Below are 15,419 nucleotides of genomic sequence, written 5' to 3' on the forward strand. Positions count from 1 at the left end.
CTTATGACCACTGGCAAATAAAAGCCAACAACGTCAGTCAGCCATCGTTTATTGAACTTGTCTTTATAACAGATATTCAGCGGTGTGTACTTTTAATGCTATAACATTAAAGCACTTTTCCATCCTTAAATGACAGCAACTGTGGTTAATTAAGATACAATAGAGATTTGCATACAAAAAAGTGCACTATGATACTCTGAAGTCATCTTGTTGCAGAATTTGTGCAAGCAGAAGAGGGAGAATAAAACTGTGACAGCATTAAATGTAGCTTATTCAACGTGAAACCCAAACAGCAAACTAGATTCAAAATAGAAGTTGTGAAACGGAATAAGAAGCAGCTGCAATGAGCGGAAGAGGAATTATTTGAAAAAAAATCAAGGTTGAACTTTAACTCCACGGAGAGACCTGCTATCACAGATGGAAAATACATTTCTACTTCCACTTCTTTATTCCTCAATCACAATCAAAAACTCCTAGTTTCAGGTGGTCAGCATGGCTGAGTAATACTTTTGCATACATGGAGGAGGCAGGTCTGTAAACATCATTAAATGAAAACTAATAATCAAACAGTAAAATCAGCAGGACATACTGAGGAACAAACCACGTTTTTTTTTTCTGGTGGGGATTCTCATTTAAGTGCTTAATTAAACCCTACACGAGATTTTTTTTTGTTCTTATGAATTTTGGCATTTAACAGAAGGACTCAAACAACAAGTGAAATAGAGGACAGGAAATCATCGTGTGGAAGACGTCGAGATGCTGTCACACGTCCAGCATTCTCCTGAAATGTTTTCCTCTAATCACTTATAAGGTACTGCATTAAAATACCAAGTTAACAGATTGAATTCACACTGATGCGACTTCATATCTGATGCAAACAAAATAAACCTCACTGTGTGAGGGGTCAGCTGTGAACCAGCGTCAGGACCAGGTAAATCCAGGTCATTGCTGCCACCTGGTGGACAACGTCTGAAAATATGTCTGCATTGACCTGGGCTGGCTGGGCTCAGTCAAATAATAACATCAGCAGGGACTGGAATCTCCTGCAAAAATGTTTAACATCTAACAACTAACTAGTGCCTCAGAAATAACAAAAATTGGTTAAGAACCGCTTAAAAGGGCTATTATGGAGGATAATTAGAATCCACAAATTTTAAAATACTGTAGTTACGATAAAAATCAGACAATGAGATCATGTTTAAAGATGAATTTACATTAATTATATCCTCTTGAGAAAATTCACTGGCCTTTACCCTTTTTAAGTACAAATATTTATAGGTGCAAGAGATTGAAATCTAGGGAAAAAGTTTGACAAAAGTGGTCCTAAATATGAAATAACCTGACAATATAACGAATACCACTAATAACAGAATATCTGCTATAATTTAACAGTGATGGTTGACACACCGTTAATGTCTGGGTTCAACTAGTTGGTGTCTTATCATTTTAGTAGGATCATATCCGAGTCCTGAAAAAAAAAAGCTTTTTTTTCTGAAACAGTCTTAAATATTTAACAAGCTGTTTGAGGAAGTGCTGAAACGGGGTGCTTCTAGTTTTTGGTCTGACATGCGATACGTTTTTGTAAACTGGAATGATGTGCACTGTCACAGTCCAGAGGCCCTGGGACAAGTTTCAGCAGAATTAGGGTTTCAGCATTATTGATTTAAGTTCATCAAGAGACAAAAAGCTTGTTGCTAAAAGGCAACGTGAAAAAATACATGTAAAAATATTTCAGTAAACAATTTTAAGACACTTGTGAAATGATTCTAGGTCAGAGAAAGCAAAGGAATAAAAATATGAATTCTAAAGAAATCGACAATATAAAAAAATATAATTAATCCTTCAACGGGCATAAAATTGCTGGCCATTAAAAGATAACAGCCTATAAAATACTGATTTGGACTGCGAGATTGTAGCTTGGCTGCAAAGATGGATCAGCCATGTGTGAAGCGTATGATCGCGTACACTCTGCACATGACAACAATACTAGAGCGGAAAACAAAAATGGTGTAAAAAATGGCAGGAATACTGATAAAAGCACATTTGGAATGGAATGTCTTGGTTTTCACTCGGAAAGGATGGAAAGCTGCTTGATCCAGCTCAGACAAACTCCCACAATTCTTGAGGAAATAAACTCCCTTTACAACACATCTGCGGTGATGATGAGGATGTCTTTGTCTTTACACGTCAGCCTAAAGGCTGGGAAACGCGACACGAGTGAAGTCAGGTGTCCTCCTCATCGTCACTGACAAAGCTCCGCCTGTCCTGACTCGTCTCCCTCTCCCTGAGGAACGTCTGTCGGATGGCTTCCAGCTCCGTTAACTCCAGACGCACTTTCTCCAAGTGGAATGAGCGGCGATTGTGGATTTGCCGCATGGGGAAAGGGTTCATATCCACGAAAGCGATGTTCATGAGCTTCCTGGAGGAAAGAAAAATGTGATGTAGAGATTTCATCTATGACCTCTTGCCTCTATTTTGTACATGTGCTTTAAGTTATTATTTGTATTCCTGTACACAACAACTACTATGATCACTCTATGAGCGGATGTAGACCCACATTTATAACTTCAGAATGATCACTATTGATCAGATTCAGCAATATCTACAAATAAAAAGATGATATGAGAGGTTAAGCCCTCCACCACAGGAGGTTATGTTTCCATCTGCAGCATTTATTTTACCTTTGAGGGTTGCTTGGTTACTTTACTAGCAGGATTACAAAAACTAGCCAGACTAGGATCCAGGAAAACATTCATTGGTACTGATTCAGAATTCGTCAAATCCCTTCAGAAGTAATTCATTATTAAATGATTTTGTTGATATCTGATATCAGCAATTCAAATAATGTGTGTTGATCTTTATTTAGCCAAGCTAGGGAAGAATATTCTTTTCTCTTTAGTGCTGCAGACACATTGTCCTTAGTAATATCTGCAAAGAAAGTCATGTAACGTGTTAACATGGGAACAACACCAAAACACACTGCAGTGACTGCACCTTGAATCCAGGATAGTGCGTGTGAAGTATCGAAGGTATTTGAAGATGGTTGTGGAATCCTGCAGCTTGAAAAACTCCTCCTCTTTGTACTTGAAGAGCGCAAGTGCACAACGAAATATGATCTGTGTAGAAAAATATTTCAGTGAGACCAAAAAACATTTGTATTAACAACAGTGGACCACATGAATAACTGTGTGTGAAAGTGGTCGCTAATAGTGATGGACCCACAGGGCATCATCGGCTAACTCTTGCAGTTTGACACAAATCAGACTTCTTTCAATTGAAACTTAATGAAAACTTGACCATTTTGGATCACTGTCAATGTCCCGATGCTGTTTGGTTTTTTTTAAATCACAACAGGCTGTTTTTCCATAATTAGGCTTCAAAAACTTCCCTGCAACAAACTGACACAAAGACAGCATTACCAACCAATGCATGAATACAAAAGCTAAAAAGCTAGCCGGTTACACTCATGACATATTATACATAATTAGATAATAAACTGTTCATATCAAAGTATGTCAAATATCTGGAGCAAATATTTGGAATTTATCATATTTTTTCTGGATGAAAGCATCTGCCAACTGCTGCTGGGAATTTGATATAAGAGAAATAAATTATTACTCGTGAAACGATGGGCTAAACACAAACTAGAGCACACCGGGTGATCATTTGACTGTGGATTCAAAAATGGCTGCTTCATTTACACTTTGCTGATAATGTGTAATAAAAAGACAAGCTTGGAGTTTATATGGGTGACTTCATCACAGCGGTTTAGGTCTGACACACCAATAAACTGGCACATGTGGGAATTTGCTTAGAGATGTCCGATGCGTACTTTGAGGGCTGTGTGAGATTAAAAGTCAACTCGAGATTTCTTTTCTTACCTTTGGACCCTCGTACAGAAAAGCATCCCAGATCTTGAAGAGGATGTCGCTCACCACACTGTCCACAAACACCACCAGGAACCAGTTGAAGGTAATGAGGGAGAAGTCGACCTTGTGCTGCTCGAAGTGGGCATGAAGCCGGGGCAGCTTCTCGCTCATCAGGTCCTTGAATACACGCTGGTCAACCTGTGTAGATACAAGTAAATATAACATGCATTAAGACTCGGGACACAAAAACATACTGATGAAATTTTAGTCTGAAAACACCTAACTAATCCAAAATGACTCTTAAGAAACTCAACTGAAGATAATGGGGAAAAAAAGGCTTCAGTGAGAACATCATGTCTGGGGCATCATGACCGACATCACGCTGTTGGCATGCTGGAGGCGGGGCCCTCAACAATAAAAACATAAGTTGACAGTGGAGAATGCTCATCGTTCTGCTCAAGGGTTACGTAGCAAGAAGAACTACAAAAACAGACTCACTGACTAATCACGTGCAACGAGCCAGAGTCAGGATAACGTGCCGCCTGCTGTGCTTCAGGAACAGGTTACAGCTGGTCAAGTCTACAGATCATGACACACATAATGTGTCGGTACATGACGAGACAACGATCAAGTGAAGAGTTGTTGTTGTTGGGCCTGGAGTCTGGTGACCTTACACCGGTGCTGACATAACCATTTAGTTTCTAGAGCACAATAATGTCACGGTTGTGTCTCAACCCATTAAAAACGTGTGCAGTTGGTCCAGCAGGGACACCCTGAACATCCTTCACACGCTCAGCAACAAACTGGCTGCAGACAAGGCCACTATACCGAGCACATTTGGAAATTAACAGTTTAAATCATCTTAGTTTAAATCTATAAACCCTGCATCCTTTTTTTTTTTACTGGACACATGGATCAAATCTGTCAGACTAAGAAAACAAGACTACAAAAACAGTCAAATTAATATAGTATCACTGACACCATAGAAACCTGTAAAAATCAGATAATGAGGCAGAAAATTGCCTCTGCTAGGAATAACCTTTGAGCCTGTTTACCTGTGAGCCAAGCAGAGTCTTGGTGTAATAGTCTCTCGGCATGAACACCTCCACGATGGCTATGAGGCTCCAGAAGGCATCTTCTTGCTCCAGATACAGCAGGGCAATGGCCGCCAGCCTGTGCGCAATGCATGGAAACCAATGGTCATATAGCCAAAAGGAGTTAGCTAGAAGAACATAAACCAAAGCTCACCGGTTGAGTCCCTGACAGTAGCCGATGTCTGGATTCCTCCAGGAGAAAGCCATCAGAACGTTCCTGAGTTTCTGGATGCCGCTAGCACTTGGCGAGGCGTAGTACTTGTTGTTAGGTAAGGTACGCAGCAAGTCAAGCTCAATCTGTTTGGAGGCCGGGTTGGGCTTGTCCCGGGCCACATTTAGCAGGGTCTCATAATAGTCAGGCGCCAAGTGGTCCCGAAACTTCTTGACGTGAAAGGAGACGCACCAGCGCCACACCTGAGAGCGGTGCTCATGAGGAACCCCACAGCGAATCAGGGCTTTGAGCTCAGGGGAGCGGACCAGGTCTCTGTTCATGGTGCTGGCCAGATAGTTCTCCCACTTCACCCCAATGGACACCTCCTGGTTGGTCATGGACAGGGACTTCAGCTCCAGAGCTCTCACCTTTGCAACCAGCTTCTCCTCCTCTTCCTCCTCCTCAGGGACCGTCTTGAAGCCAAAGGCATCATACTCACTGACAACCAATCAAGCAGAGAAAAAGATACCGTCAAACAGGCATTCCAAACATTGCCAACATCTAGGGATCCTCTTATTGGATAAATCTGGCTGAACTGGTAACAACCGACTTGGATGTGTCTCAATGGACTTGTTTGAGCACGTACAGCAGTCAGCGCAAGAACGCCAGTGAATGAAAACCAAATAAACACAACTTGTTCTTCCAGTTCAGGCAAAAAATTATAAAGTACAGCTATTTAAAACAAACAGGTCACATGACTAAAACCAATACAGCACATCAGGTCTTTCCCTTAATTAACAACACCACAGCTTCCTGATATTAGTCACTCTGACATCATATGATATTACAGTTGACAGTGTTGATTTGGGAAACGCGCATCAATGCAGAACGGTTATGAATGAGTTAGTTGAAATGAAAGCACTGCAGCAGAACGTGAGATACTATTGAATTGAGAGCCCACCTGACGGTGTTGGGTTTAAAGATGGGGTGAGCTTGTTGGTCAGAACTCTCCACCTCCAGCGCGTCCTCCAGCAATCTAGAGATGACCTCGTGGGCCGGGTTCTGCTCTGAAGATGAACACACCGGGGTCTTCACTTCTTGAAGAAGCACCAGGTACTTACACTCCACCTGACACAGCTTGGCCTCCAGGGCCGTACACTACAGCAAGAAGAAAAGAAAATTTAACGTCACAGATTGGACTTCCCCTAAGAGCTACCCTGACTTCCTGTTTCTAGAACTTGACAAATGTACAGTCATCCAACAAACACATCACACTACCTTTGCTTCTAAAGCCTTTTCTCTGTCCTCAGAATTCCGGCGTAACACCGTCAGCTCCAGGATCTCCTTGTTCAGGAACTTGTTCTGGGTTTTGTAGCCTTGGAGGCTGTCCTGGAAGTAGAGAAACGTGTTTCAGTTTAAATCAAATACAAATCCACTAAGTTGGGCTGTGCTGCAAAATATCAATAAAGGAAATTGTGATCATTTATAAATCACTTCTTGAAAATCAAACCAATCCAAATCTGTACAAAGACAATATGTCTAAAGTTATAACCGATCAGTGTCATTGATTTACATAAAATAAGAATGCTACAGACTTCCACTTCAACAACTTTCACTATTGTCTCTTTCTAAATGTTTCATGATAGTTAATGTAAGGCGATGTACACTGCAGTAAAAAAAATTGACCCAACTGAATGGAAACATGCTGCAGGCATCAAATCAGGAGATGAACAACAACACTGAAGTTCAGTTTGAAGGTTAAATCTTTTTTTTTTAGGCTGAACTAAAGAACATTTACATTCATGAGTGCATTCTTCATAAGTGACATTTTTTATTTACATACAAGTGATATTTTGTATTTACATCCAAAATGTGACAATGTCTCTATTTGAACCATCTCTCTATTTTAAGCGCCTCCTTCTGTACCTTGAGGATGTCCACCTCCTGCTGGTCTCTGCTGGGAGTTGGTGAACCTCCATCACTTGCATTGCTGCTCTGCTCCGAGCTCTGCTGTGACAGCTTGATGATGACTTCATCTTTTGCCTGGATGGTCTCCATCAGCATCCCCAGCTGGTCGTTTATCTCCCCCACCTTTATTTTCAGGCCCTTGAGCTCTTGCTGGAGACTATCCTTCTCTAAAGCCAGACGCTCCATGTGGCCACACAGCGACTGGATCTGTCCATCCCTCTCCTGAAGCAGGGACTCCAGCTTTGTGACCTCTTCCTGGGTTACAGTTCGGCTCTGGTCTGGAGCTACAGAAGAATCTGGAGCTGGGACTGGATGGTGAACCATCTGCCAATCACACTGGGATGTTCTTAGAGTCTGCTGCAGAAGTCTCACCAGCTCCTGGAGGAGGACACACCATTCATTTTGGTCAACACAACTTGGTAAAATAGAATCATTGGTTCACAGCTCATGAAATAAATTTTTTGTAACGTGTTATTTTCCTGAAATTGAACTGCAAAACAACAACTGAGGAAATAAATATGTTGTGAGAACTAACAATCCTGTGATTGTCTACCTCAGCTGTAACACCTAATGTCACAGAGGAAACAAAGTTTGGATTTGGAATTTATCCTTCACTACAGGCATAAAGTGCGCCATATCTCAGAAAATAGTTACTCTTCATTAACAATGCAAGAGTCAGCGTTGTGACAGGATATTTCCAACAGCAGTTATGCAGAAGCAGCTAGCTGACTCTTGACTCAAGTACCAGTACTTCATGTTAAAGACAGAAGCGTGTTCATTATGTGTTCATCCAGAGCCGACAGCAGCGAGAAGGAGCAACACAGCAGTGACTGTTAGGAGAGCTGCTGCTTCCTTGTTTCTTGCTTAAGCATGAATCATCATTTGTGTCTTCCTGTCAGCGTGGCAGCAGCAAGACTCCCCCAAAAATGAATAGTCAGACATTCAAACTCTTACAGTCTCTTTCTCTTTAAGCCTACAATACTGAAAGGGTGAGCAAATAAAAAATAAATGCTGTCTTGGGAGTTTTAAAGTTTCCCCTAAATCTTGGAGTCAACTCTCTCTCATGTGGTCTGTTTGTGTAAGTCACCTTCTATGAACACAGTTTTATTTGGTGATGTAAAGTGATCGTATTACCTTCTGACTGGCCAGTTCTTCTCTGAGCTTGGTCTGCTCCTGCTGCAGGTGGCTCAGCTCTTCTTGTTGGCTCTGGAGACGGAGCTGGATCTCTGCAGGTTTGTTTCCGTTGGACTCCACAGCAGCGATCTCTGCGCTGCGCCTGAACCTCCCAGAACCCATCATGTCTCGAAGCAAAGGCTTCTTAGGCCGCGGCGAGTTGCGCACAAAGTCAAAAGTAAACGACGACCCAAAGGAATCTGAGAAAACAGAAAGGAACTGAATTAATCTTGGAAGTACTGATATTAGAAATGAACACGCAACAAATACCAAGAAAGCAGGCAGAGACATTTAGAAATAATGGATATCTTATGACCAGAGCAGTTAAGGACCAAACCCTGTCCAGAGAGTGAGGGACTGGGGAATGAACATACGTCTGTGTGTTTCTGGATGATTCTTCTGTTCAGGGAAGTCCTTGAGAGGAGAATCCACCAGCTCCCAGTCCTCGGAGGTGCTGTTGCCAGTATAAAACACACTGCGCCTGCTTTCGCCTCCTCTCCCTGGACGTAGATAAGACATGGAGTTCCTGACATAATTACAAGCAGAGAGGGAGAATAAAAACTGTGAAAATGGAGCTTCAGATACGAAGTGAATGCTTTATCAGTGAATTCAACGCAGTTGCACATTTTTAGCATTTTATCAGGTTGCATCATCTGAATAGATGTGTTGTGTGGCTCAGGGGGGAACAGTTGATGGTTGTATAACTAGATATACTTGAGAACTCTGCTCTACTGCAGCCAGGGTGAAATGACGGGGGTATTTTATTTCCTCACAAAAGCTCTACTAACACATACAAAAGACAAACTAGTTGTTCTTGTTTGGCAGAGACAAAACAACAGCCAGTTAATAAAAAGAAAACTACCGGGTTGCAGACATGCTTCGTTCAGGATTACCTGAGTTCTGTACCAAAGTTTCTGAGGGAGAAGTTGAGAGGGTTTGTGGACGCAGCAGTGGGCCCCCTGGCTGATTGCATCCCCACCATCGCACCCCCATAAGTTTCTGTCTCCATGGCAAAGTCGCTGCGCAAATTCTCCATGCTGTTGCTTAGCTTCTCTGAAATGAATGCATCTGCAAAGAAAACATAAATTCCATTAGAATAACATGAAAATTCCACTATTCCAGCCTGTAATTTAAGTAGCAATTCATGCACAAGTCAAGGCAAGATTTGCCAGGTTGAGTGGGACCTGTCTATCAACAAAGTGTTGCCAGGTCACACAGAGTCATGTCAATCTTTCACTAAGAATATAAAAAGAGCAGCGTAAAACATTTAACGCCTTCCTCACAGCCAGAGGGGGGAAACCCCAGAGATGACTCAGGATAACAAAAAACACAAAAACTGAACCAAGTACACGATTCTTTACTTCCAGAAACAGCTGTTTTTGTGGATTTGAGAGCCTGACTATCGTTGGTCATTAACATAAAATATTTTGGCAAAGAAATGTGTATTTTTTTTAAGAAAGACAAACACAGATAATGTATTTAAAAGAAAAGCAGAGTTAGGAAATGTGATCAGGAAAAGGAAGCTGTACAGTTAATTTCAGCCAGCAGTCACCGTATGATATGGAAAACAACAAGGCCTTGAAGAACAAATTACTTTCGTGTTACAACATTTGAGTTAAAAATCTGAATAATCCAGGTCACAAACATTTGTGCTGTGTTCATCTGACTCCTGGAGGCTCTTGGCTTCAATTTCAAGTCTACCGTACCTTTTTGTTTTTATGATAACCAGGACCAGCGCACACACACATTTTTTTCTGCATTAAAGTAAACATATCTCAAGATTGTATTTCTTTTAAGTACTTGTCATTTAAGGCATGCTTTGATACGGCCCTGCCCATATCACAGTTCTGTAGGAACCTGCAAATAAAAAACCTACTAGTGTATGCAGGATCCTATGTCGTCCTTTTAGTATCAGCATTGCATTGTGGGTTTTCAGCCAGCAGGACACATAACACAGAGGACAACAACACCTATTTGGTGCTTGGTCCTACAGGAAGAGAAGTCTCTCTAATATGACATCATTACATCCCGCTTCAGAGCGGTGATGTGATATAATTGTCAGTGTTCGTGTGTTTGTCCGTCTGTTCGTTCATATGTTCACAAAATATCTTCGCAACCGTTGCAGATAGAAAGATTAAACAAAAAGCACATTAATCAGGCAGCATAGGGGATAAAAATGAGATGATGAACTTGAGAAAACTAGGTCAAGGTCAAAATTAAACTTTTGTACACTCAGGAACTGGTTAAGATAGAAAGACGAGGGAGAAGGCCAGTGCTTTGATATATGACAGTAGGTCAGAGCACTAGCTCTGATCTTTGACCTATGCGAGTAGGTCAGGGTAAAATTTTGAATTCAGGGGTGTCGTGGGATGTTGCAGTCTCTGACTGCCTTTTTTACTTTGACTTCATTGACTCTGGTTTGCATTCTTACTTTTCTTTCAGTATTGCTAGTAGTCACATGAGACCAACTAGTAGCCCCCTTCATTTTAAAGTATCAAACCTGACAAAAAAATGAGGAGGTATTACCAACTGGTGGCCTGTGAGGGATAACCAAACCACTTTAGGCTTCCATTTGCACCACAGAATGTTCAGTGAACAAGGATTTGACTGGAATCTGTGTGAGCTGAAGGAAGATTATAAAACATGGAGTCACCTGCTGTACTGGTGACATCAGTCACTGACCCGCAGGTCAAATCTCGGGGTATCTCTTTTTATTTGTTTTTTGATGAACTTCTGGGATTGCTTTTGACATGTATTATTACAATTAGCATTATTAGTAGTAGTTTTATTATTATTATTTAAAATTATAATAATATATCAATGTTAAGGGCTTCAGACCTCAGCAGGGAAGACGGGCTGACCTACTGGACCTCTGCTTGAGTCATATGGTTAAAGCTCTGAGTTCAGTCATAACACAATAGATGCAGAAAAGAAAAATATGGTAAGATCAGGACTTTCCACACAGTCTGTGTGTGTGTGTGTGTGTGTGTGTGTGTGTGTGTGTGTGTGTGTGTGTGTGTGTGTGTGTGTGTGTGTGTGTGTGTGTGTGTGTGTGTATACCTTCCTACCATTGTCTTTGCCTACTAGGCCTGTGGGGGGGTGGGCCAGGGTGGGGGACGACCAGCTGTCTCTGTGACCGGAGCCGACTGTGTTACTGAACTCCCAACGTTTCTGCTGTAACTCCTGCAGCCAGTAATGCATCACCTGCTTGCTGGGGGCCTGGAAGCAAGCAAGCAAACACACACACACACACACACACACACACACATACACACACCAAACTTTAAACCGATGTACTTGCAGCTGGGGGCGTCATGTGAACGCCTGGTTTCAGTCTCACTTCCAATTGTCCCTCTGCAGTGACACCGACTTCCGGCTGAGTGCAACTGGAGGCACCTGTCTCAGCACCGACTCTGTCACGATCACATGACAGAAAGACCATCACACGTGACCAGTGTTCCCTCTAAGCTAGGTGCCTGTGCAATTGCGCACTGCTCGCACAGTCTCAGCGCACAAGAAATTCCATGCTACACATAAAATAAAAATTGATATAAGCGTATTGAGATTTCCTGTGTGTTGATACTGTTGTGTGTTGCTGCCCTGTTCTGTTCTATTGTTCTGCGCGTGTGTCAGTTGTGCATGAGTTCGTGAGACTTGGGGGGGGGGGGTGTAAAATGCGAGTGCTTAAGGTGTGAAACGGGGTGATTTTTTTTCTTTTTGTGAAAGTTCAAAGCAAGAAGTAGACAAAGCCATTAACCCGGACGAAGTGTACAACCACATGAAAAAGTAACGTAAAATTTAAGTCAGATTTGTGCATATTCTAATGATATTTAGATATTTTGCAGAGTTACAGGCATTTACACTATATCACAAGTAACAGTACACGTCATTGTGCAAAATGTGAATGTTTTAATGTGAGTAAAATGTTATGTCTGAAAGGTGTGTGTGTGTCATTTCTTTCAGAACAGGACCCTAAGCCAGGTCAAAACTGGACCTCACTAGGCCAAAGCAGGACCCTCACATATGACACTCTACACATCTCATGAAGAACATGTCTCATGTGTTTTTCATTTCAAGTTGGCCAAATCACTTATATTAAAAGTAAACTAATGAAAATTGTTACTGTAGTTTGATTCTTTTAATAAGCCATGTAACTTGCTATGATCCAAGATTTTAAACAAGTGTGATACTGGTGTGTGGCCACATCTGATGTTGCTCACAGTGGTCCTCAGTGCGCTCAGGAAGCTTGTGTGTTTGCCCAGACACATGAAAAACAAGAACCAAGGCAGACAGAAACTGCAACATCCCACAAAGGGTAGGACAGGGTACCCTGAAAGTAGTACCTGAGAAGTACATAGCTTAGACCATTCAGGGTAGGTCAAAACTATGCACTAGCTTTGACCATAGATCAAAGCTAGTGCATACTAGCTTTGATCTATGGTCACTGGCCCTCTCCCTCGTCTTTCTATCTTATCCGGTTCCTGAGTGTACAAAAGTTGAAATTTGACCTTTTCTTAGTTTTCTCAAGGTCAAGGTCATCATCTCATTTTCATCCCCTTTGCTGCCCCAGGAATGTGCTTTTTGTTTCATCTTTCTATCTGCAACGGTTGCGAAGATATTTGTTGGACATACGAACGAACACACGAACACTGACAATTACAATACATCACCGCTGTGAAGCGGGATGTAACTGGAGGGAACATTGCACGTGACCCTACAAAAACGATGTCACGTGGTCCGCTGACCTCATGTGTACAAGCAGTCGAACCGTCTCTGCCTGTGGACCACAGTACACACTGATCAACGCTCTGAATCTGACCATGAACGATAGGAAGAATCTTCACATGACGTCACGTCGAACTCCACACAAGTTCGTGGAAGTGTCAGTGGGTGCGTCTGCCTGTGGGGAGGAAGTGAGGACTGACAGCAGGGCTTGAGCCACACACGTCTACCTTGAGGAGGAACTCCTTCCCGGCGGTGCGGACCTCGAACTGACCCTCCTCCGCCTCCACGTCGTAGCTGAAACACGCATCGCCGATCTCGATGTGTCCGAGCGGCAGCGAGTCCTGCGGGCTCTTGAAGTAATACAAGAAACACTTCCTCGGGTCGTACACGAACCACCTCGGCTTGTACCCCCTCAGAGGCCCCTTGCCGGACAGTTTGTTCAAGTACCCGCACAGTTTGGGGCCCTGCTCCTTCGCCTCCTCCGCCTCAGACACGTCCACGGACCGAGAGGCCACGACCCGCGGGGCGGTGGAGGAGTTTGAGTCGCTGCCATCCTCCTCTCCGTGCATCTTTCCGCTGAGTTTCTTCTTCGTGCAGCACAGCGGACGCCTATTCGCATGACTGGCTGCCTCATGCGCAAAGGACCATGGGAGATGTAGTTTAGTTGGCATTTGACGTGGTACAGAACCTGCGTGGGACAGCAGCACCGCTGGGTGGTGGTGTGTGATCACACACTCCAACAGAATACTAGTCAGACAGGTCCTCACACAGATCAGTTTCATCTAAGACAATATTTTCACGGCCCGGCCTTCATTTGCTCGATAATCGTTAATGATGCCAGGACAGCTGTAGTCTAATAATAAATCACCGCAGTGGTTTTATGTCAAATACAGACATCAACATTCATTTTAGAACGAAAATCCTTTTCATAAGAAATAATTATAATAAAAAAAACTCGATTCAAGTGACTGCACTAATGAAGTTTATTCTGAAATACAGCGACTTACTATCAGTGCATCCAACGTAGAAATACTGATTATTCCTTTATAAAGCGTGAACAAGTCAATCAAATATAATAGGAATGAAAGACTCTGTGTGATGATCCCCCATCTTAACTTCACCCAGTCAGTCTTTAACACGTTCCTAGTTAACCTCCTTAATGCTGAAATGTCATATCAGCTGTTTTAGTAGCTCACGACTGTTCCAATCAATTATTGACACGTCCTGACTCATTGGAAACATGTTGTTAGCATCCAATTCAAATAAAGCATATATCATTTTCAAAAACAATGAAATTTCTCATTTTTATCATTTGATATACTCTATTCCACATGTGACAAACTTAAGGCCTGGAGCCAAGTGTGGCCCGCCACATACAGGTTAGTGTTTGGTGCTTTGACCAGAAACTGCTTGATGTTATTTTTCTTTATTCACTTGGATAGTTTGATCCTTGATTGATGGAATTATGTAGGTTTCATAACCTGAAAAAACTAAAAGGATTAATTTTATAACAGAGAAACAAACAAACATTATTTTCTGTGCAACTGTAATATTTGTAACTTAAATAAATAATAAATACGGAGTTATTTAACATTGAGGAGTAGTTACATTTACAGTATTTTAAGGTCAAGGTCATCTAATGTTCACATTTTACACATGGTTCAAATGTTTTTGGGAAAATGGTTGCAAAAATAAAATAAGGACATTGAGCATTTGATTATAACATTTGACTCTTTCAAAAAATTTTAGGAGCTACAGGAGGTGAGTATGACTGTTCTGACAGCAATGCCATCTCTGGAAATTTTACATGCATTACTGAATTTACAGTGTGACTTATTATGTAAAACAAATGTCTCAAAGTGAGCAATTATCTGATGGAATATTTCATAATACTTCAGAGGAGATTCAGGCCAACTGATGAATAGATTAGTGTCCAAATAGTAAACTTTAAATAACCATGGAAACATTCTTTTCTACGTATGTATGACTTTAAACTCTTCTAAAAAAGGAAAATGTATTTTAATTTCCAGGAACAATTAAAATGATAAGTAATGTGCAAGTTAGATTTAGTAACTTAAAATAAAATTATGGGGATAATGGTTATGGTTAATGGGGATATGGTTTGAAAATTGGTGTAATATTTGAAGTATTCAGTCGGACCTACATTCTTAGTTTAAAGTAAACAAAATAAGCGTTTTCTTGAAATGACATTTTGCAGGTATCAACTGACTCGTGACCTTTCAAAGAACCACATCCCCTTTGTGTTGGTATTTTGCAAGAACACCAGGAAAAAATCATAAAGATGCATTTGTCTGCTATTGGCACGAAAACTCTGCTTCCTTCATACAGTATATATTTAGATCAGTGCAGCTACACATAATGTCACCCATGTAGTCAAAGCATTATTGACATACTGTAGTAACACAATATACGTCTGAT

At 41.6% G+C, this 15,419-nt stretch overlaps 1 protein-coding gene across 1 annotated transcript; it reads right to left on the bottom strand.

Moving 5' to 3' along the window:
• Nucleotides 1-75: 75 nt before the first annotated feature.
• Nucleotides 76-14,245, bottom strand: tbc1d2b (TBC1 domain family, member 2B). The gene is made up of 13 exons (XM_068313829.1): nt 13,208-14,245; nt 11,324-11,474; nt 9,149-9,323; nt 8,630-8,781; nt 8,217-8,455; nt 7,041-7,460; nt 6,393-6,503; nt 6,076-6,272; nt 5,118-5,612; nt 4,925-5,042; nt 3,882-4,067; nt 2,995-3,116; nt 76-2,419 (listed from the first exon to the last, which is right to left on the bottom strand). Exons 1-13 carry the CDS (start codon nt 13,760-13,762, stop codon nt 2,224-2,226), a joined length of 3,117 nt encoding a protein of 1,038 aa, XP_068169930.1. The 5' UTR covers nt 13,763-14,245; the 3' UTR covers nt 76-2,223.
• Between the last annotated feature and the right edge of the window lie 1,174 nt (nt 14,246-15,419).

The sequence above is a fragment of the Antennarius striatus genome, chromosome 4 (genome assembly GCF_040054535.1).
Source record: "Antennarius striatus isolate MH-2024 chromosome 4, ASM4005453v1, whole genome shotgun sequence".
NCBI classification, from domain to species: Eukaryota; Metazoa; Chordata; class Actinopteri; order Lophiiformes; family Antennariidae; genus Antennarius; species Antennarius striatus.